The 20,671-nt window shown below is 44.9% G+C and overlaps 3 protein-coding genes and 1 non-coding gene across 6 annotated transcripts in view; 1 reads left to right on the top strand and 3 right to left on the bottom strand.

Moving 5' to 3' along the window:
• Nucleotides 1-43: 43 nt before the first annotated feature.
• On the bottom strand, nucleotides 44-2,253 carry LOC129833787 (40S ribosomal protein S2). Of its 2 annotated transcripts, none has more exons than XM_055898592.1 (5): nucleotides 2,074-2,253; nucleotides 1,514-1,603; nucleotides 939-1,380; nucleotides 570-661; nucleotides 44-167 (listed from the first exon to the last, which is right to left on the bottom strand). In XM_055898592.1, the coding sequence occupies exons 1-5, from the start codon at nucleotides 2,215-2,217 to the stop codon at nucleotides 87-89; spliced, it is 849 nt and encodes a 282-aa protein (XP_055754567.1). In that variant the 5' UTR covers nucleotides 2,218-2,253; the 3' UTR covers nucleotides 44-86. The 2 variants fall into 2 exon arrangements, with proteins under 2 accessions (XP_055754567.1, XP_055754568.1); XM_055898593.1 differs by having other exon boundaries at nucleotides 1,514-1,573.
• Nucleotides 1,768-1,904, bottom strand: LOC129834064 (small nucleolar RNA SNORA9). Its single transcript, XR_008756192.1, has one exon. It is a non-coding gene; the product is annotated as a small nucleolar RNA SNORA9 (small nucleolar RNA).
• A 792-nt stretch (nucleotides 2,254-3,045) lies between the features above and the next one.
• Nucleotides 3,046-7,327, bottom strand: LOC129833788 (RING finger protein 151-like). Of its 2 annotated transcripts, none has more exons than XM_055898594.1 (4): nucleotides 6,836-7,327; nucleotides 5,927-6,096; nucleotides 5,519-5,621; nucleotides 3,046-3,817 (listed from the first exon to the last, which is right to left on the bottom strand). In XM_055898594.1, the coding sequence occupies exons 1-4, from the start codon at nucleotides 6,836-6,838 to the stop codon at nucleotides 3,359-3,361; spliced, it is 735 nt and encodes a 244-aa protein (XP_055754569.1). In that variant the 5' UTR covers nucleotides 6,839-7,327; the 3' UTR covers nucleotides 3,046-3,358. The 2 variants fall into 2 exon arrangements, with proteins under 2 accessions (XP_055754569.1, XP_055754570.1); XM_055898595.1 differs by having other exon boundaries at nucleotides 5,519-5,615.
• A 104-nt stretch (nucleotides 7,328-7,431) lies between these two features.
• LOC129833791 (transducin beta-like protein 3) overlaps nucleotides 7,432-20,671 on the top strand; it is a 28,777-nt gene continuing 15,537 nt past the window's right edge. Inside the window, exons 1-15 of the mRNA XM_055898597.1 lie at nucleotides 7,432-7,610; nucleotides 7,716-7,767; nucleotides 7,906-8,001; nucleotides 8,174-8,221; nucleotides 8,784-8,925; nucleotides 11,706-11,790; nucleotides 12,361-12,531; nucleotides 13,689-13,764; nucleotides 13,878-13,974; nucleotides 14,306-14,529; nucleotides 15,532-15,673; nucleotides 17,130-17,188; nucleotides 17,710-17,816; nucleotides 17,932-18,067; nucleotides 20,129-20,371. Of these exons, the coding sequence (XP_055754572.1) occupies nucleotides 7,579-7,610; nucleotides 7,716-7,767; nucleotides 7,906-8,001; nucleotides 8,174-8,221; nucleotides 8,784-8,925; nucleotides 11,706-11,790; nucleotides 12,361-12,531; nucleotides 13,689-13,764; nucleotides 13,878-13,974; nucleotides 14,306-14,529; nucleotides 15,532-15,673; nucleotides 17,130-17,188; nucleotides 17,710-17,816; nucleotides 17,932-18,067; nucleotides 20,129-20,371 (1,710 nt within the window). The 5' untranslated portion in view covers nucleotides 7,432-7,578. The remainder of the gene's footprint in view (nucleotides 7,611-7,715; nucleotides 7,768-7,905; nucleotides 8,002-8,173; nucleotides 8,222-8,783; nucleotides 8,926-11,705; nucleotides 11,791-12,360; nucleotides 12,532-13,688; nucleotides 13,765-13,877; nucleotides 13,975-14,305; nucleotides 14,530-15,531; nucleotides 15,674-17,129; nucleotides 17,189-17,709; nucleotides 17,817-17,931; nucleotides 18,068-20,128; nucleotides 20,372-20,671) is intronic.

Here is a 20,671-nt window from a genome sequence, read left to right as displayed (position 1 = left end):
ATCTTGAATCACACAATATTATAACATCAGTTTTAGAAGACAGTAAAGTTGTTAAACCCTTTATTTAATCCACTGTACAAAAGTGTTTAGGAGGATGCCGGGACAGCTGCGGCCGTCCTCTGCACAGACACCCTGGTGTGGGTCTTGGCCAGGTGATCAGTGAACTCCTGCAGGACACAACATTGACATTTTCACACATCCAAGTTCCTTAGTGTCAATAACATACTTAACCAAGTTAAAATTTGTGAATAAGAACCAGGCCTGTCAGTTTATTAACATATCACAGCAACAGATCTAGACTGCCCATTTGTACATTAGATCTATCATGTCGCGCTACAGTTGTGTTGTTGCAGTTGATCGAATTGAAAGGATTTGGTGCGCACCTCTCACAGACAACCACAATAATTACTGTATGCCTCCTTCAGTAACCCATTCACTTTTGAGAAGATGAACAGGCAATACAAAGGCAACATTATCTTTGTTCCCACCTTACAATGAAACACAGAAAAGGGATTATAAACCCAATCCATTATCATGAATGTGGAGGGCATCAAGGCTTTAGAACTGACCTGGTAAGGAGACTTGGTGAAGACTGTCTCCTTCCACAGATCAGGGGTCAGGTAGCTGTAGGTCTTGGAGATGGCATCAAAGGTAGCCTTGGCTGTAAAGACACACACTTAGTATTAATTCACTTTTATGTAACCGGCTATGCTAATGTAGTGACCGGGGCTGGATGTTGAGCACAGAAAAGGGGAACAGAAGAGACTATTAGGAAGTCTTTCTGCCGTGCATTACCATACTCGTTAGTTTACCTCTCAATTAAGACAGCTATACCACTTATGGGGTAAGCTGAGCAGAGCTAGGAGGGGGATGCGACTGCACCGATAATACCGATTAAAACACAATTGAAAATGAGTCACACAGCGTAGGTTTCTTACCGAAGTTGCCTAGAGTGGCAGTGCAGCCCCTGGCCGAGGTGTAACAATCGTCGATACCAGCCATAGTGAGCAGCTTCTTGGGCACAGGGGCAGACACAATGCCAGTACCACGGGGCGCAGGGATCAGACGCACCAGGACTGAGCCACAACGACCAGTCACCTTGCATGGCACGGTGTGGGGCTTGCCGATCTTGTTTCCCCAGTATCCTCTCCTCACAGGCACAATGGACAGCTTTGCCAGGATGATGGCTCCTCGAATGGCAGTGGCCACCTCCTTGGAGCACTTCACCCCCAGGCCCACATGGCCGTTGTAGTCACCAATGGCAACAAAGGCCTTGAACCTGGTGCGCTGGCCAGCCCTGGTCTGCTTCTGGACAGGCATAATCTTCAGCACCTCATCTTTCAACGAGGACCCCAGGAAGAAGTCAATGATCTCAGACTCCTATAACGTGGTAGAACACTTTCAGAAAAGGCAGGATGGAAACAAAACTTTCAAACACATATGAGTGAACTGCTCATAGTGCTTTTAGTTTAAGAACATGTATAGCTATGGAAACCATTAAGTTTTAATTTACCTTGATGGGCAGGGAGTAGAGGTATATCTCCTCCAGAGACTTGATCTTCATGTCCTTAACAAGGCGGCCCAGCTTGGTCACTGGCACCCACTGAAAGCGAAGCAGTTATATTAACATTTTTTTTTTTACATTTAGTAGACAGTAAACAAATCGACTTAGTGGCACATGAGAACAGAGTTTCTCACACAAGTGGGAATCAAACCCAACCCTGCAAACGCCATGCTCCCAACTGAGCCACAGGACCACCAACTATTAGTTGTCTGAGATATACCTATAACCTTGCCATGGAAGAGACACAGCAGGGCCTCAAACCATCTCAGTTCTCTCTAGCAGACACTACAGGAAAGAACTAAGCCACTCCAGGCCAAGCCTTGCTGACAAAGGTCTGCAGAATCAACTTCTGTAGGGTTTCAAAATTGCTGACTAAGCATCACTTGAATTATAAATTAACATAAACCGAACATATTGCACATACGTCACTCAGGCCAGTTTAGTCTCCATTCGTGATCGCCTTCATTGTGACCAGAAAGCAAGACAAGGGCTCAAGGATGTCAACTCACTTCCTTGTCCTCGGACTTGCCGCCCCTGGCACCGCGTCCACGACCTCGACCACGGCCTCTGCCGCGTCCACGACCACGACCCCGGTCGCCACTGCCAAAACCTCCACGGAAACCTCCACGTTCTCCACCGGCGTTGTCCGCCATTTGCTGTTGAGAAAGAAATGAGTAAACGTCAGAATAAGTAACGATGAGCTACCTAAATTCGAGTCACCAAGGCCGCATCAACGTCATGGCTCGTGGAATTGTTTAGCGCACTGGCTAGCGAATGAAATATTATAGGATAAAAAACACAAACGTAATGAACAGCGTCACATCGTTAAGGTTTCTGACCGACATTTACATATTGTACAGTAAACATAACGAGTACCACATGGATATTTTGCATTGTAGCCATGTGCGCTAACGAGGAACTAGTATTACCTTCAGTCATTCACAATTATCATTAATTGCCTAAACATTTTTCAATTTGGTTATAAATCAGCTGTTAACAGTACAATTAAGGATTTCTGCCATCAAACAGTGACGTTTGTAAAGAGATCACAGAGATGATTGTGGATTTCGTTGAATAAAGAATTGTTCGACATGTTACTTACGTGTTCTGTATAACAGGAAGAAGGCCCGAGTCTGGTTCCGTTTGTATTTATATGAGGGCAAACCTCGCGATATTTTCTACACCCTGTAATCTGTATGATAAAACTTCTGGATTCTATTAAATATTTTTGAAATATACTGACTTCTATGCATACAAATATGGGAGTTGTATTATGTCTTATTATGGAATTGCATGTTGCTGTGGTTGGTGAGCTCTGTTCCATATGGAATATATAAATAGTTGCAGTAGTTTATTATAGCCAGTAAGGGCCAACATTGGACCTCCTGGAAGTAACATTTCATGCAAACAGATTAAACATTTGTTTTTATTGTCACATGTAGAATGTGCATATACATAATGATATAACACAACAAATCACACAGGTTAAAGGTTGCTGACTTTATTTATAAAATATATCATCCTTTACAAATCAAAATGTTAAAGGACACAGTACAAAATTGTTCTAACTTTATACATTTTCAAATTAAATATGAAGTTTCATTATCAACACACCCTCAAAGCAATTATGACTAAATGTGCTATTTGAGGCAGTCCATCCCTGAAAATTCAAATTCCACAGGTCTTTCATACTTGGTGCTAGGAATAAAATAAAATCTGCATAGTCCTAAACAGTTCAAGTGCCAGAGATAATTGTGTGTGTGAGTCATTTTTATAAATACATTGCATCAGGACTCAGGAGCTGCTGTTACTGCTACTGAAACTCCCACTGGTTTGACCCAGGTCCTCCTCTTCCACCTCCTCCAGTTCGTCCATGACCTCCAGGCTCTCACAGATCAGGCCGATCTGCCTCTTCATGTCGGCCATGGTGCTCTGCATCCTCCTCATCTTCCTTTGGAGGGCTGCTGCGATGGCCCGGTGGTTCCTCTGCCTGGCCTCGTACTCATGCCTCAGCTGCCTGTAGCAGTTGTGCTTGGCCTGGGTGCGGTGGGACAGCACGGTGCCACAGCCCATGTGGCATGGTTGGCTCCAGTGCTCACAGTGCCTGGCGTGGGCATCCAGGTCCCTGCGGAGGAGCTGGGCACGGCAGCCCTGGTAGGGGCAGGGAATGAGCTCGAACAGGCAGCTCATGCTGTGGCAGTACTGCTCTGACAGGGCTAAGGTATGCGGGCAGCCACGGATCTTGTTTTTACACTGGGGGAAAAGATGGGGGAGAGAAGGGCAGAGGTCAAAGGGTAGTGCATTCGGAAAGTATTCAGACCCCTTGGCATTTTCCACATTTTGTTACATTACAGCCTTATTCTAAATTTATTAAATAGTTTTTTCCCCCTCATCAACCTACACACAATACCCCATAATGACAAAGCAAAAACAGGTTTTTCAAAATGTTTGCAAATTTATAATAAAAATAAATAAATATCACATCTACATAAGTATTCAGACCCTTTACTTAGTTGAAGCATCTTCGGTAGCAATTACAGCATCAAGCCTTCTTGGGCAGGACACTACAAGCTTGGCACACCTGTATTTGCGGAGTTTCTCCCATTCTTCTCTGCAGATCCTCTCAAGCTCTGTCAGGTTGGATGGGGAGCGTCGCTGCACAGCGATCTTTGATCGGGTTCAAGTCCGGGCTCTAGCTGGGCCACTCAAGGACATTTAGAGACTTTTACCAAAGCCACTTCTGTGTTGTCTTGGCTGTGTGCTTAGGGTCGTTGTCCTGTTGGAAGGTGAACCTTCTACCCACTCTGAGGTCCTGAGCGCTCTGGAGTAGGTTTTCATCAGGTATCTCTGCACTTTGCTCCGTTCATCTTTCCTGACTAGTCTCCTAGTCCCTGCTGCTAAAAAACATCCCCACAGCATGATGCTGCCACCACCATGCTTCACCATAGGGATGGTCCCAGGTTCCCTCCAGACGTGGAGCTTGGCATTCAGACCAAAGAGTTCAATCTTCGTTTAATCAGACCATGGGATCTTGTTCCTCATTACCTTTAGGTGCCTTTGAGCAAACTCCAAGCCGGCTGTCATGTGCCCTTTTCTGAGGAGTGCCTTCTGTCTGGCCACTACCATAAATGTATGATTGGTGGAGTGCTGCAGAGATGATTGTCCTTCTGGAAGGTTCACCCATCTCCACAGAGGAACTCTAGAGCTCTGTCAGAGTGACCATCGGGTTCTTGGTCACCTCCCTGAACAAGGCCCTTCTCCCCTGATTGCTCAGTTTGGCCGGGCGGGCAGCTCTAGGAAGAGTCTAGGGGGTTCCAAACTTCTTCCATGTAAGAATGATCTAGGCCACTGTGTTCTTGGGGACCTTCAATGCTGCAGAAATGTTTTGGTTCCCTTCCCCAGATCTGTGCCTCGACACAATCCTGTCTTGGAGCTCTACGGACAATTCCTTCGACCTCGTGGCTTGGTTTTTGCTCTGACATGCCCTGTCAACTGTGGGACCTTATATAGACAGGTGTGTGCCTTTCCAAACCATGTCCAATCCATTGAATTTACCACAGGTGGAATCCAATCACATTGTAGAAACATCTCAAGAATGATCAATGGAAACAGGATGCTCCTGATCTCAAATTGGTTACAGAGTAATTATAAGACCCACATCTGGTGACTTTTCAGTAACTTTTTATTTAACAAAGCGTTTGTTACATATTTAATGCCAGCTTTTAACAAGAGTATCTGATGCTCCATTAATACTTACTGTAAACCAAGTTAGCATGTGCTAATCTTGTGTGCCAGACTGTCGGAGTATATGCAATATTCAGAGGCACACGCATCTGGCTCTATGAGATTAAGCATGAACACACCCATGGGGCAAGTAAGCAGAAGTTTGCTGCAAGAGATTAGGTTGCTCCAAGTGTGTGTTTTTTCTCTAACAAAACATTTACATTTCTTTACCTTGATCTTTAGGCGACCGATCACCTTGCTTAGCTTGAACATCACAAATATCAAGCTCTGGTTGACAGGCTTTCTGCAGCAGGGGCAGGTCTGCTGTCTGCACCTCAAGAACAATAATGAATAATCTTCACTCACAAATTGCAATCATCGGTTTAAATTTAGGCTACAGTAGAATAATAACCTATTTCTTACTATAGTAACAAATATACTAATAACTATTACTATAGGCCTATACTACGACAATGTAAATTTGAGACATTTTGGGACAGTTTCCCTGACACAGATTAAACCTATAGTATTGGACTATGAAGTTATTTCAATGGAGAAAGTGTCTGGGAAACTGTCTCTTCATCCAACCATGATCTATGGACGCAATAATGTTTGCTTGTGATGAGGCACAGACAGTACCTCTTCAGCCATTGTAAAATGCATTTCTTGCAGAAGATGTGGTGGCATGCAGCTCTTACTGGGCACCTGAGGACCCCCTGGCAAATGGTGCAGATCAGGTCATAGTCTGGGGTCTCTACGAACAGCTCCACATCATGACCCCCACTCTGCGAAGACATGTCCGGGTCGGCCTGAACACAACAGTTACAGAAAAGTGTCTTTATTTTATTTATACTTTATATTGATAGGTTCTTCTTCTTCTTTTTTTAGGCAAAATGCATTTCACAGATTATTTTATCCAGAGCATCAAAGTGCACTGAGACTAGAGCAGAATAAAGAAGTATGTATGTTACAATCTGAGAAAGTATATAATTCTGGTTTGTAATGATGAATATTTAGCCTAAAGAAAGGGCCACCACCAGCCCATAATAATGTCAACAATTCAGTGGCACCCATGAGCAGTGACAATAGACTTCTTCTGGAACGTCATAATATGAGACAGACCATGTGACTAAAAAAACAGTTCTGTTTATTCTCATACCTAGGAATAACATGAAATAATTAAGAATGTTTTAAATGTTCAGCTTGTCATGACTGATTAAAAAATAAGTGTGTTTTTAACCCCCACCCCTTACAATCTTTTCTGTAGTGGCTATCAGAGCGCAAGTATATTTTGGTAGTGGCTCAGTTTTTAAACATAAGGAAAAGGGAATGTCTGCCCCACAAACATCACAATATGACAAATGCCGTTCAATCTTTGTAAAGAGTTATAAATCAAAACGAATAGTAAAACAACATAGCCATGAAATAATACAAAAAAATGATATTATAACAGAAAATATTTGATAAATACTTTACACCTATTGTCAATAGCATACTCAACCTTTGATTACTCAAGTTACAAATATAGTTATTAAGTTATTTACTCACCATAATAATCACCTCTGTTCAGCAAGTATCCATTCCTGTTGTCTATTAACGTATCATACACACTCATGTAGGCAACTCAGAGAACACACACACAGATGAACATTCCTGTGGTAACATAAGAGAGTGACCATGCGCACTGACACATTCAAAAACCTCTAAATTATATAAAGTACGGAACTGTGGTAAATTGTAATAGGCCGTGTCGTTTCCCTCCTGTTCTAGCACCAGTCGTCAATCCCCTACCTGTGAATGAGAACTTTTTGTCGTTTTGAATAGGTGTTTACTCTCTAGTATCATCTCTTCACGATTGTATTGTCACCGGTTACAGGTGTGGGACATTTGGCAGTTTGTTCATCATATTATTTGTATTACATCAATGAAATGCACCCTATGTTTACATTTATATTCAGTATATTCGTATCTTTCTGCGTATGGTGCAGAAAACACATAGAATATAAAATGGTTTAACATTTATCGAGTTTTTTCCTCCGGGAATTTCTTACTGCAGAGAAGCCCAAAACGTTCGGCTGTGCATTCTAGCCAATCACCCTGTCGTGCGTTTTTTTTCCACGCTCGCAGTCATATGACGTACAATGTGAGAGACCGAAAGCCACCTCTTGAACAACACATGTGGGGATTTTGTTGATCGGAGCTAATGAATTTTAACAACAAGTGATCGAAATCAGTTCATCTGTCTTTAAACTGCAAAATTGTGGGGGTTTACCCACGTCTTCCAAAGCAAGATGGCAAAAAGCAATCTCCAGTTCAAGACCAAGTAAGTCGAACGCACTTCACGTGGATAGCTAGCTAGATAGCTAACGCTGGGCAAATCTTAACTATCTTCTTGCTAAATTACCGTTGTTTTTTCTTCTTCATGTAGTTATGCTGTTTCCAGCACCATCGAGCCATTCTACAAGGGAGGAAAAGTACAGGTATGTTATCACTGATAGTTACCTCCCTCTGTAAAACAGTTAGCTAGCCAACTACCCAACGTTACTGTAGCTATAATTAACTAGCTATACCGTTGACAGATGTGTTATGGTATTTCAATATGTTTTCCTTCGTTACAGATCAGTAAAGATGAGAAATTCATATTTTGTACGTGTGGCACACGTGTCAACGTCTTGCAAATCGTTACAGGGAAGATTGTTCACAGTATTGAACAGGTGAGACTGTCTCGCTCTCTCTCTCTCTCTCTCTCTCTCTCTCTCTCTCTCTCTCTCTCTCTCTCTCTCTCTCTCTCTCTCTCTCTCTCTCTCTCTCTCAACACTCGTGTGCAGCTAGTTCAGACATTAATGTCTGTGCAGATTCTAATTTCCGTCATTTTTGTAATTGCAGGATGATCAGGAGGACATTACATCATTCGCCCTCAGCCTTGATGATGAGGTAAAACATTTGACATTCCATTCCAGACCTACCATTTACACAGGCAGCCCAGTTCTGATCTTTTGCCCAATTGGTCGAAAAAGATCTGATCAGATTGGTCAAGAAACCAATTTACTCTAAAAAAATATCAGAATTGTGCTGCCTGTGTAAACACAGCCTTAGTGTCACACTCAATACTTAGTTTGACTACCTTAAGGCATCAGCATGCTTCAGTTCGGCTGCCGCCTTTTTCATGAAAACAAGTCGTCACTCCTTGAATGACTAGACTTTCTTGAAGAATCCCTACTCTTGACTGATCATCGAGGAAGGGCTGTAGACTTCACCTCCGAACTTCAGCTTGCCTCCAGAAAAAATGTGTGCCCGAACAGCCCAAATAAAAGACAACTGAAGTGCAAAACGAACAAAAACGTCACAAACATGTTGTCATAATATATGCACAAACTCTATCAAACTGTTTTAGCTGGGAAGCATGTGAACACCTTTATTCCCCTCTTCCCTTCATCCCTTCCCCCTTTCTCCTCCCTCACCCTTTTTCTCCATCCATTCCTCCTTCCCTCCCCAGATCCTGGTAACAGCCAGCAAGGCTCTGCTGCTGAAGCAATGGGACTGGAAGCAGGCCCAGTGCACACGCTCCTGGAGGGCCATCCACAATGTGCCTATTGCCAGCATGACCTTTGACCCCACCTCCACGCTCCTGGCCACAGGTGAGCGGATCGACCTCATAGGATAACTTCCCACACCCATCATACCCTAGCCTGGTCCCAGATCTGTCCCACACCCATCATACCCTAGCCTGGTCTGTGCAGATGATGTAAATTGTTTTAATTTCAGAATAATCGTGCTGAAAGAAACCACGGATGCCAGTTGGCAAGAAAGCACTTACAGATCTGGTACCAGGCTATATCTTGTAACAGTATTAATTTTGGCAATCTTTTAGAGTATTTTAGTCATTTTGACAAAAATATAATTGTCTTAGTTACATTTTACCATTTGAATAATGATGTAGTCTAATTATTGTCAAAATAACTAAAACAGGGCCTCCCGGGTGGCGCAGTGGTCTAGGGCACTGTATCGCAGTGCTAGCTGCGCCACCAGAGTCTCTGGGTTCGCGCCCAGGCTCTGTCGCAGCCGGCTGCGACCGGGAGGTCCGTGGGGCGACGCACAATTGGCATAGCATCGTCTGGGTTAGGGAGGGTTTGGCCGGTAGGGATATCCTTGTCTCATCGCTCTCCAGCGACTCCTGTGGCGGGCCGGGTGCAGTGCGCGCTAACCAATGGGGGCCAGGTACACGGTGTTTCCTACGACACATTGGTGCGGCTGGCTTCCGGGTTGGAGGCGCGCTGTGTTAAGAAGCAGTGCGGCTTGGTTGGGTTGTGCTTCGGAGGACGCATGGCTTTCGACCTTCGTCTCTCCCGAGCCCGTACGGGAGTTGTAGCGATGAGACAAGATAGTAATTACTAGCGATTGGATACCACGAAAATTGGGGAGAAAATGGGATAAAAAAAAGAAGAAGATAAAAGAACTAAAACATGGGCCATTTTAGTCCACTAAAATGGACTAAAATTTAGAAATGTTTAGAAATGTTTGCAAATGTATTAAAAATACAAAACTGAACTATTCCATATTCATAAGTATTCAGACCCTTTATTCAGTATTTTGTTGAAGCACTTTTGGCAGCGATTACAGTGTCTGGTCTTCTTGGGTATGACGCTTCAAGCTTTGCACACCGGTATTTGGGGAGTTTCTCCCATTGTTCTCTGCAGATCCTCTCAAGCTCGGTCAGGTTGGGTGGGGAGCGTTGCTGCACAGCTATTTTCAGGTCTCTTCAGAGATGTTAGATCGGGTTCAAGTCTGGGCTCTGGTTGGGCCACTCAAGGACATTCAGAGACTTGTCCCAAAGCCACTCCTGTGTTGTCTTGGCTGTGCCCCAAGGGTCGTTGTCCTGTTGGAAGGCGAACCTTCGTCCCAGTCTGAGGTCCTGAGCGCTCTGGAGCAGGTTTTCATCAAGGATCTCTCTGTACTTTGCTCCGTTCATCTTGCCCTTGATCCTGAGTAGTCTCCCAGTCCCTGCCGGTGAAAAACATCTCCACAGGATGATGCTGCCACCACCATGCTTCACAGTAGGGATGGTGCCAAGTTTCCTCCAGACTTGACGCTTGGCATTCAGGCCAAAGAGTTGAACCTTGGTTTCATCAGACCAGAGAATCATGTTTCTCATGGTCTGAGAGTCCTTTAGGTGCCTTTTGGCAAACTCCAAGCGGGCTGTCGTGTGCCTTTTACTGAGGAGTGGCTTCCGTTTGGACATTACAATAATGGCCTGATTGGTGGAGTGCTGCAGAGATGGTTGTCCTTCTGGAAGGTTCTCTCATCTCCACAGAGGAACTCTGGAGCTCTTTCAGAGTGACCATCGGGTTCTTGGTTACCTCCCTGACCAAGGCCCTTCTCCCCTGATTGCTCAGTTTGCCCGGGTGGGCAGCTCTAGGAAGAGTCTTGGTGGTTTCAAACTTCTTCCATTTAAGAATGATCTAGGCCACTGTGTTCTTGGGGACCTTCAATGCTGCAGAAATATTTTGGTACCCTTCCCCAGATCCTGTCTTGGAGCTCTATGGACAATTCCTTCAACCTCATGGCTTGGTTTTTGCTCTGACATGCCCTGTCAACTGTGGGACCTTATAGACAGGTGTGTGCCTTTCCAAATCATGTCCAATCAATTGAATTTACCACAGGTGGACTCCAATCAAGTTGTAGAAACATCTCAAGGATGATCAATGGTAACAGGATGCGCTTACGTGCAATTTCGAGTCTCATTGCAAATGGTCTGAGTACTTATGTAAATAAGGTATTTCTGTTTTTTATTTTTAATAAATTAGCAAACAGTTCTGAACCTTTTTCGCTTTGTCATCATGGGTTAATGTGTGTAGATGTCTTTTTTAGTCATTTTTAGAATAAGGCTATAACGTAACAACGTGGGAAAAGTCAAGGGATCTAAACACTTGCCGAATGCACTGTATAACAATTCCTAATTTAGCCTACATAGCTATTGTTTTGTATGTAATGTGCAATCAGACACACACAAGCGCAGAGAGAGAAAGAGTAGCACCATCTAGCTAAAATTGATTGAGAGTTTTTCAGTGATAAGCACAGTCTCTCCAAAGCTCTTGTCCAGTTCACTTAGTAGTCTGATTTTTAGTCACAGAGAGAATTTAGTCTCGTTTTAGTCAACTGAAATAAAAAATCATTTTTCCATGAGTTATATTTTTTTATGGGTCTATTTAGTCAGTTATAGTCTCGCCAATTGCCACTGAAAAATAGGTGTTTGAGAAATATTTTAGTCACTATTTTTGTTGATGAAGTTACCACTGCCTAGTACCTACCTGTTATACCCAAAACAACAGTGAGTGAGCTCAATCAAATGCTCCCACTTTAAATGGGTACGCTGAGATTACACCTCGTACTTCCTGTCTGTCATCCCGTTGGTGTGTAGGAGGCTGTGATGGCACCATAAAGCTGTGGGACGTGGTGAAGCAGTACTGTACGCACAACCTGAAGGGCTCCTCTGGGGTCGTACAGTAAGTTACTGACCACCTCTTTACTCTGATCTGAACTGCTGATCTAGGACCAGTTTAGCCTTTCAGATCGTGAATAAGATCACATGGATGGGGGGGGGACCTGATCCTGGATCAGCACTCCTACTCTGAGACGCTTTATGAATACTTGCACGGGTCAATTTATCTCATGGTTTATAAATGAGATCTATTCCTCAGAAACTGGACAAACCCTTGTAGATGTAGGTGCCTTCGATAAGTTGATACATTGACAACAAGACATGACTTAAATCTAGTTGCTAGTTTGACGTGTGGAAATTAATATTTGATATCATGATTCAGCATGTTTGAGGGGATCAGTTAAATCAAGGCGAGCCACATAATTGTTAATCTTAATTATATAATGAGTAGTTTTTATGGATGCAATGTGGTTTGTAGATCAGTGATTAAGCACAGTCCGACTGAAATGTTGTCGATCTCAATCACTCACATAAGTAGTTATTAGGGATACAAGGTGTTTTGTAGATCAGTGATTAAGCTCAATCCGACTGCAATGATCTCAAACACTCACGTTGTCCTCCTCCTGCCCTGCAGCCTGGTGGAGTTCCACCCAGACATAAGTCTACTGCAGCTCTTCTCCTCAGCGTCAGACTGTGGCATCAGGATGTGGGACCTGCGCTCCAGCCAGTGTCTGTGCGTGCTGCAGAGCCACTACAGCCCTGTCACCTCCCTGGCCTTCACCCCCGATGGAGCCTCCATGGTCAGGTACTGTAACAATCAGTCAACGGTTTCTTTTCTGCAGCTCTTTTTACATCAACAGTTGTTAGAAAGAGCTCTACAGTAGAGCAGACCGAGATCTAAACCTGCTGTACTGTAGGACAGCTGAGCTGACTGGCCTGCTCCTACCACTCTCTGGCTAGGTTTCCATTCACTGTTTGTTTTTTTGAAAGTTTACATAGAAAATAGATGAGACAATTGCCTGCTGGGTGCGTTTCCATTTAACTATCTTGTGTTGATAAAAACAACTGGACGTAATGACGTCAAACCAAAAAAGTACCTTCAGAATTATTCGGCAATCTTCATTTATTTGAAAAACACAGTTTCCATAATTTGTTGCAATAAAGAAAAATCCATCCCAGTCAAAATTATATATTTTTTGTCAATCTTAAGAAAATGTCTCATATCTGCCGTTTCTATTATATATGTCGCAATAATATATATTTTTTGCGTCATTGCTGCTGCTGAATAAACCTGGGTCAAGAAACCTGCCTTCTGACACCTATCATACCCTAGGCTGGTCTCAGATCTGTTTGTGTTGCTCCAACTCCTATGGACCTCTGCAGATCATGTATATTGTTTTCATTTCTGAAGAATTGTGCTGAAAGAAACCAAACGGCACTTACAGATCTGGTACCAGGCTATACCTAGTACCTACCTATCATAGCCAAAACAACATGGTGAGCTATTGGTGCAGTGTTGTCCAAGATATTCAATTCATGCGTCAATTTAGTGTTTGGAACTACTCTAGACCAGTGGTTCCAAATCTTTTCCATTCCGGGGACCATCAAATCACCATCAAAGCTCTTGAGGACCTCCATTTGTGGAGTCGCAAAGATTTTTATTAACATAAAATATTTTGCTGGTCAAATTTAGCCTATTTGATCACAAATGTAACCCATCAAAGGCCTGTTATAAAAATGTAAAAAGCTTTGTGAAAAGTAATGTCAAATTGCATATAATCGCATTAATAATCCCATGAATACTCCCAACTGTTATTATAAAAATAATATTTATTTATTTATTTTGCGGCTCACCTGCAGTACCCCCGCGAACCACAGGTTAAAAACCACAGCTTTAGACCTCATCACAGCTGATCAGTTCATTTCGAGCTAGCTGAATGTTGGATGCTTGTTTGGTTGCAGCTCTGGCAGGGACAAGATCTGCACAGTGTGGGATCTGAAGAGCAGGACTGCCAGGAGGACAGTGCCCGTCTATGAGGTACTCTCATACTCTACTTTCTTCCAGAGTTGTTTTAGAATGGCTTTTGCAACTAAAAGTTGATTGGTGTATCATCAGCCTAATTGCATGAAATGCGTTGCTTCCCTCGCCAGGCTGTGGAGAGTGTTGTGCTGCTCCCTGAGGACGAAGATTTCTCTGAGATCGGGGTGAAAACTAAAGAGATCCACTTCATCACAGCAGGCAGCAAAGGTATGTGCTTACAGTCCCGCTCCTGGGTGAAGTTCCCCCTAGGTACATATCTAGGATCAACTTCCCTAACCTTAACCATTAGTGGGGGAAAATGCAAAGCTGACTCAGATCAGTGTCTAGGGGCCACTTCTCCTTACTCCAACAATCCCCAGGCTAGATGGTGGATGCATGTGGAGGAGTTTGCCCACCAATATAGCTAGATAATACTGAATGAGACTAGTGTATAGTTTTAGCAGCCAATAAGAGATGATCATAATTTTATAGTTAGCCAGAACAACACAGGGAGCAAGCCCAATCAAAGACCCCCACTAAAGGGATTCTCTCTCTCCAGGTGTGTTGAGGGTGTGGGATGCCAGCTCGGCCCGCTGTGTGTTCGCCCAGACGCTCCCCTCCGCTCCCCCCGCGGGGGGCTCCGAGGAGGGGGGAGAAGAGTATGGAGACCCCCGGAGCCTCACCTACTGTCTGCCCCTGCCCTCTTCCCTCAGGCTGGCCACGGTCACAGCAGAACATAACATCCTGCTCTACCAGCTGCCCTCCTTCACCACACAGCAACAGGTGGGTACCAGCTGCCCTCCTTCACCACACAGCAACAGGTGGGTACCAGCTGCCCTCCTTCACCACACAGCAACAGGTGGGTACTAGCTGCCCTCCTTCACCACACAGCAACAGGTGGGTACCAGCTGCCCTCCTTCACCACACAGCAACAGGTGGGTACCAGCTGCCCTCCTTCACCACACAGCAACAGGTGGGTACCAGCTGCCCTCCTTCACCACACAGCAACAGGTGGGTACCAGCTGCCCTCCTTCACCACACAGCAACAGGTGGGTAACTGATAACAAGGTCTCTGCCAGCTGCCCTCCTTCACCACACAGCAACAGGAGGGTAACTGATAACAAGGTCTCTGCCAGCTGCCCTCCTTCACCACACAGCAACAGGAGGGTAACTGATAACAAGGTTTCTACCAGCTGCCCTCCTTCACCACACAGCAACAGGAGGGTAACTGATAACAAGGTTTCTACCAGCTGCCCTCCTTCACCACACAGCAACAGGAGGGTAACTGATAACAAGGTCTCTACCAGCTGCCCTCCTTCACCACACAGGAACAGGAGGGTAACTGATAACAAGGTCTCTGCCAGCTGCCCTCCTTCACCACACAGCAACAGGAGGGTAACTGATAACAAGGTCTCTGCCAGCTGCCCTCCTTCACCACACAGCAACAGGAGGGTAACTGATAACAAGGTTTCTACCAGCTGCCCTCCTTCACCACACAGCAACAGGAGGGTAACTGATAACAAGGTCTCTACCAGCTGCCCTCCTTCACCACACAGGAACAGGAGGGTAACTGATAACAAGGTCTCTGCCAGCTGCCCTCCTTCACCACACAGCAACAGGAGGGTGGGGGGGTGAAAGGGATGTTAGGATTGTTCTTAGGGTTCAGATGGTAGGTCTTCTGTTTGTTTGAAGATGTTTTCTCCCATGCTGATGGTTTATTTGGATCAAGAGCCTTGCTTCTGTGTTGCTGGTGTTCATTCTCTAATGTTCTCTCTCCACCCCCAGTTTGTTGGCTTCAATGATGAGGTCCTTGATGTGAAGTTTCTGGGCAAGGGTGACACTCACATTGTCGTGGCGACCAACAGCTCCCAGCTCAAGGTGTTTGACCTGGCCACCAGCAGCTGTAAGATCCTCTACGGACACACAGGTGAGTCCTCTGACCAACAGAGGGCAGCACCTCTCTGCTTGTCTGTATGGGGTTTTCACTAGGTAGGAAGATGGAATGGAAACCTAATTCACATTTGTAAAAAGGTTAGAAACTGAGAATAATAGTTCTCAGAATAAGTATATTGTTTGTTTCTTTTGAATCTGGCAGCTCCGTTCAGCCCAGTTCTAACATTAATGCCAACAACTTATAGTTAATATTTCACCCAGATGATCTAGTACCTCACTCAATAGAACATCTGGACAGTTCTGAAGATTTACCAGGAGGAGGCAGAGTTGCTGTGTGAAACACTGATCCCCAAACTGCACCTTGCAGCGGGTCTGTAGAATATCTCCATCCTGCAGCGGGTCTGTAGAATATCTCCACCCTGCAGCGGGTCTGTAGAATATCTCCACCCTGCAGCGGGTCTGTAGAATATCTCCACCTTGCAGCGGGTCTGTAGAATATCTCCACCCTGCAGCGGGTCTGTAGAATATCTCCACCATGCAGCGGGTCTGTAGAATATCTCCACCATGCAGCGGGTCTGTAGAATATCTCCACCCTGCAGCGGGTCTGTAGAATATCTCCACCCTGCAGCGGGTCTGTAGAATATCTCCACCCTGCAGCGGGTCTGTAGAATATCTCCACCCTGCAGAGGGTCTGTAGAATATCTCCACCCTGCAGCGGGTCTGTAGAATATCTCCACCATGCAGCGGGTCTGTAGAATATCTCCACCCTGCAGCGGGTCTGTAGAATATCACCACCCTGCAGCGGGTCTGTAGAATATCTCCACCCTGCAGCGGGTCTGTAGAATATCTCCACCCTGCAGCGGGTCTGTAGAATATCTCCACCCTGCAGCGGGTCTGTAGAATATCTCCACCCTGCAGCGGGTCTGTAGAATATCTCCACACTGCAGCGGGTCTGTAGAATATCTCCACCCTGCAGCGGGTCTGTAGAATATCTCCACCCTGCAGCGGGTCTGTAGAATATCTCCACCCTGCAGCGGGTCTGTAGAATATCTCCACCCTGCAGCGGGTCTGTAGAATATCTCCACCCTGCAGCGGGTCTGTAGAATATCTCCACCCTGCAGAGGGTCTGTAGAATATCTCCACCATGCAGCGGGTCTGTAGAATATCTCCACCCTGCAGCGGGTCTGTAGAATATCTCCACCCTGCAAGGATGCAACATATACGGTATGTAAGCCTTGGAAGTCTTTCTAAACCATGGCGATTGGAGGGATTCTAATTAAATTGTATCTGTGAAGGTATTTACAAGAAGCCTAAGAAGCCTGATAAACTGAGCAATCAGTCAGACAGAGTTACTGCCATTCAGGATTAGAGACACTGATAGCTTGGTAACTGGTCTGGTTTGACAGTTTGACTGACGTTGAGAGAGTTGCTCTTTTCTCACCTGGCTCGCCGCTTTTCAGAAGGGTTGACCTTTCCTTTCTCCTCCACAGATACCGTCCTGTCACTCGACGTGTTCAAGAAAGGGTCCCTGTTTGTGAGCTGTGCAAAGGTGAGGCTACAGCTTGACTGTTTCCTTGTTTCATCAGGAATGTTCACCATTCCTCATTTACGAATGGAATCCTCTCCTCAACCTTTCGTCAACAGAGTAGGATGAAATCCACACGTACACAAACACATTCATACATACCTACACACACACACACTCCCTACTAACCAGTAGCATCTAATCAATACTATTGAACCCTAGCCTGGTCCCAGATCTGTTTGTGCCGTTTTGCCAACTCCTATGGTCATAGTTATGCCAAACGTGACAATGACCTCTGTGCTAATGATGTATGATGTTTTAATTTCTGTATAATAGTGATGGAATCAAACCACTGATGCCAGTTGGCAAAACAGCACAAACACACACACATAATACACACTCCCTCTAACCAGGGTCCCTTCTCTCTCTGTGTACAGGAGAAGTCAGTGTTCTCTCTCTCTGTCTCTATGTGTACAGGATAAATCAGTGTCCTCTCGCTTTCTCGCTCTCTCGTATATAATATTTTATTCTTTCTTTCCCCCCAGGATAAGTCAGTGCGTGTGTGGAGACAGGATCCAGACAGTGGTCAGGTGTGTTGTGTGGCCCAGGGCTGCAGCCATGCTAACGCTGTGGGTTCCATCACCTGCTCCAGGTAAACCACTACACACCAGGGTCTCCTCAGTTCTGACCCTGGAGGCCCTCTGTGGATGCACATTTCTTCACTATTGGGAATGCCAATATCCAATGTGTTTCTCTCTTTTTTTCAGGATGAAGGAGTCGTTTGTGGTGTCTGGTAGTCAGGACTGCACCATCAAGGTGTGGGATCTCCCAGAGACCATCCCGGAAACAGACGGTGACATATTCCAGCTGACCGCCCGGGTCACAGAGAAGGCACATGACAAAGTATGCCACGCGCATTCACATACATTCAAGCATCATACAGTTGAAGTCAGAAGTTTACATACACCTTTGCCAAATACATTTAAACTCAGTTTTTTACAATTCCTGACATTCAATCCTAGTAAAAATTCCCTGTCTTAGGTCAGTTAGGATCACTACTTTATTGTAAGGATGTGAAATGTCAGAATAATAGTAGAATGATTTATTTCAGCTTTTATTTCTTTCATCACATTCCCAGTGGGTCAGAAGTTTACATACACTCAATTAGCATTTGGTACCATTGCCTTTAAATTGTTTAACTTGGGTCAAACGTTTCGGGTAGCCTTCCACAAGCTTCCCACAATAGGTTGGGTGAATTTTGGCCCATTCCTCCTGACAGAGCTGGTGTAACTGAATCAGGTTTGTAGACCTCCTTTTTCAGACCCTTTTTCAGTTTTGCACACAAATTTTCTATAAGATTGAGGTCAGGGCTTTGTGTTGGCCACTCCAATATCTTGACTTTGTTGTCCTTAAGCCATTTTGTCACAACTTTGGAAGTATGCTTGGGGTCATTGTCCATTTGGAAGACCCATTTGCGACCAAGCTTTAACTTCCTGACTGATGTCTTGAGATGTTGCTTCAATATATCCACATAATTTTCCGTCCTCATGATGCCATCTATTTTGTGAAGTGCACCAGTCCCTCCTGCAGCAAAGCACCCCACAACATGATGCTACCACCCCTGTGCTTCACGGTTGGAATGGTGTTCTTCGGTTTGCAAGCCTCCCCCTTTTTCCTCCAAACATAACAATGATCATTATGGCCAAACAGTTCTATTTTTATTTCATTAGACCAGAGGACATTTCTCCAAAAAGTACGATCTTTGTCCCCATGTGCAGTTGCAAACCGTTGTCTGGCTTTTTTATGGCGGTTTTGGAGCAGTGGCTTCTTCCTTGCTGAGCGGCCTTTCAGGTTATGTCGATATAGGACTCGTTTTACTGTGGATATAGATGCTTTTGTACCTGTTTCCTCCAGAATCTTCACAAGGTCCTTTGCTGTTGTTCTGGGATTGATTTTCACTTTTCGCAACGAGGTACTTTCATCTCTAGGAGACAGAACGCGTCTGCTTCCTGAGCGGTATGACGGCGGCGTGGTCCCATGGTGTTTATACTTGCGTACTATTGTTTGTACAGATGAACGTGGTACCTTCAGGCGTTTGGAAATTGCTCCCAAGGATGAACCAGACTTGTGGAGGTCTCCAATTTCTTTTCTAAGGTCTGATTTCTTTTGATTTTCCCATGATGTCCAAAAGGCACTGAGTTTGAAGGTAGGCCTTGAAATATATCCACATGTACACCTCCAATTGACTCAAATGATGTCAATTAGCCTATCAGAAGCTTCAAAAGCCATGACATCATTTTCTGGAATTTGTTTGTAGTTCATTTAGTTCAATTGGTTTCAACAAGGACACATAACTGTACAGACACATACCCACCCACACAAAAGCACAAACACATACCCACCCACACAAAAGCACAAACACAAGGACACACACTAACACATGTCTAGAAGCACGTTCACAGGTGCTCCATACTGGTAGGTAAACTGACAGATACGCTGTAGTGATAAGACTGTTTGTCTGGTGACTCAGGTGCTTGATTTGTTCACTGTGATGGGAATATATATATAGCTTTCCTCATAAGGAAGTCAAAGTCCCAGCTGATAATGTCCTGTTGTGGGCTCCTTTGTCTGTATGAACTATTGTTGTCATAAAAATGCACTCACAACATAGATGGTTTGAGGTTTCTATGTATAATGTGGGTGCCTGTTCTGTGAAATGTATACTTGAGAAGGAAGAAAGGACTATGTGTTCGGTAGGTCTTGTTCCTCCCTGTCTCTCACCCTCCTATTCCCCATCCTCTCCCCCTGGCCACCCTCTTTCTCTCAAACCCCTCTCTACTTCCTTTTTTAACCCCACTTTCTATTTGTCATCTGTCACTTTCTAATTTCCCCTTTGTTTTGATCCCTGCTTTGTGTCACACTGACCCCATAACCTTCCATTTCTCTCTCCCCCTCCCTCCCCAGGATGTGAACAGCGTGGCAGTGTCCCCCAACGACAAGCTCTTGGTGTCTGGTTCCCAGGACCGCCTGGCCAAGCTGTGGTCCCTGGGGGCCCCCGGGGCCGACCTGGCCCTTCTGGGGGTGTTCCGGGGCCACCGCCGGGGGGTCTGGTGTGTCCAGTTCTCTCCCATGGACCAGGTGCTGGCATCCTCCTCAGCTGACGGCTCTGTCAAGCTCTGGAGCCTCCAGGACTTCAGCTGCCTCAAGGTGGGTGAGGGGTGGTGAGGGTGGGAGGTAGGGGTGTGCGTGTATGATTGCTAGTTTGCGTGTGCGTGTGTTTATGTGACGTGTTTAATTCTTATATTTGTAAGAATTTACATTTGCAAGAATTTACATATTTTACGTTGCTCATCAATTGCTCATTTCCCTCGTACAGTAGGTATGAGATAATCAACCCCATTTTAGTTCCTCCATTACCTTGGCACTCCCGAACACTCGTCAAACCAATTAAAACCAAATGAACCATGTATTGAATGGTAGTTGTGAGTGATCGTGATCATTGTTAGT

This window comes from Salvelinus fontinalis, chromosome 34 (genome assembly GCF_029448725.1).
Source record: "Salvelinus fontinalis isolate EN_2023a chromosome 34, ASM2944872v1, whole genome shotgun sequence".
Taxonomy (NCBI): Eukaryota; Metazoa; Chordata; class Actinopteri; order Salmoniformes; family Salmonidae; genus Salvelinus; species Salvelinus fontinalis.
This window is presented reverse-complemented; position numbering and strand designations above follow the sequence as displayed.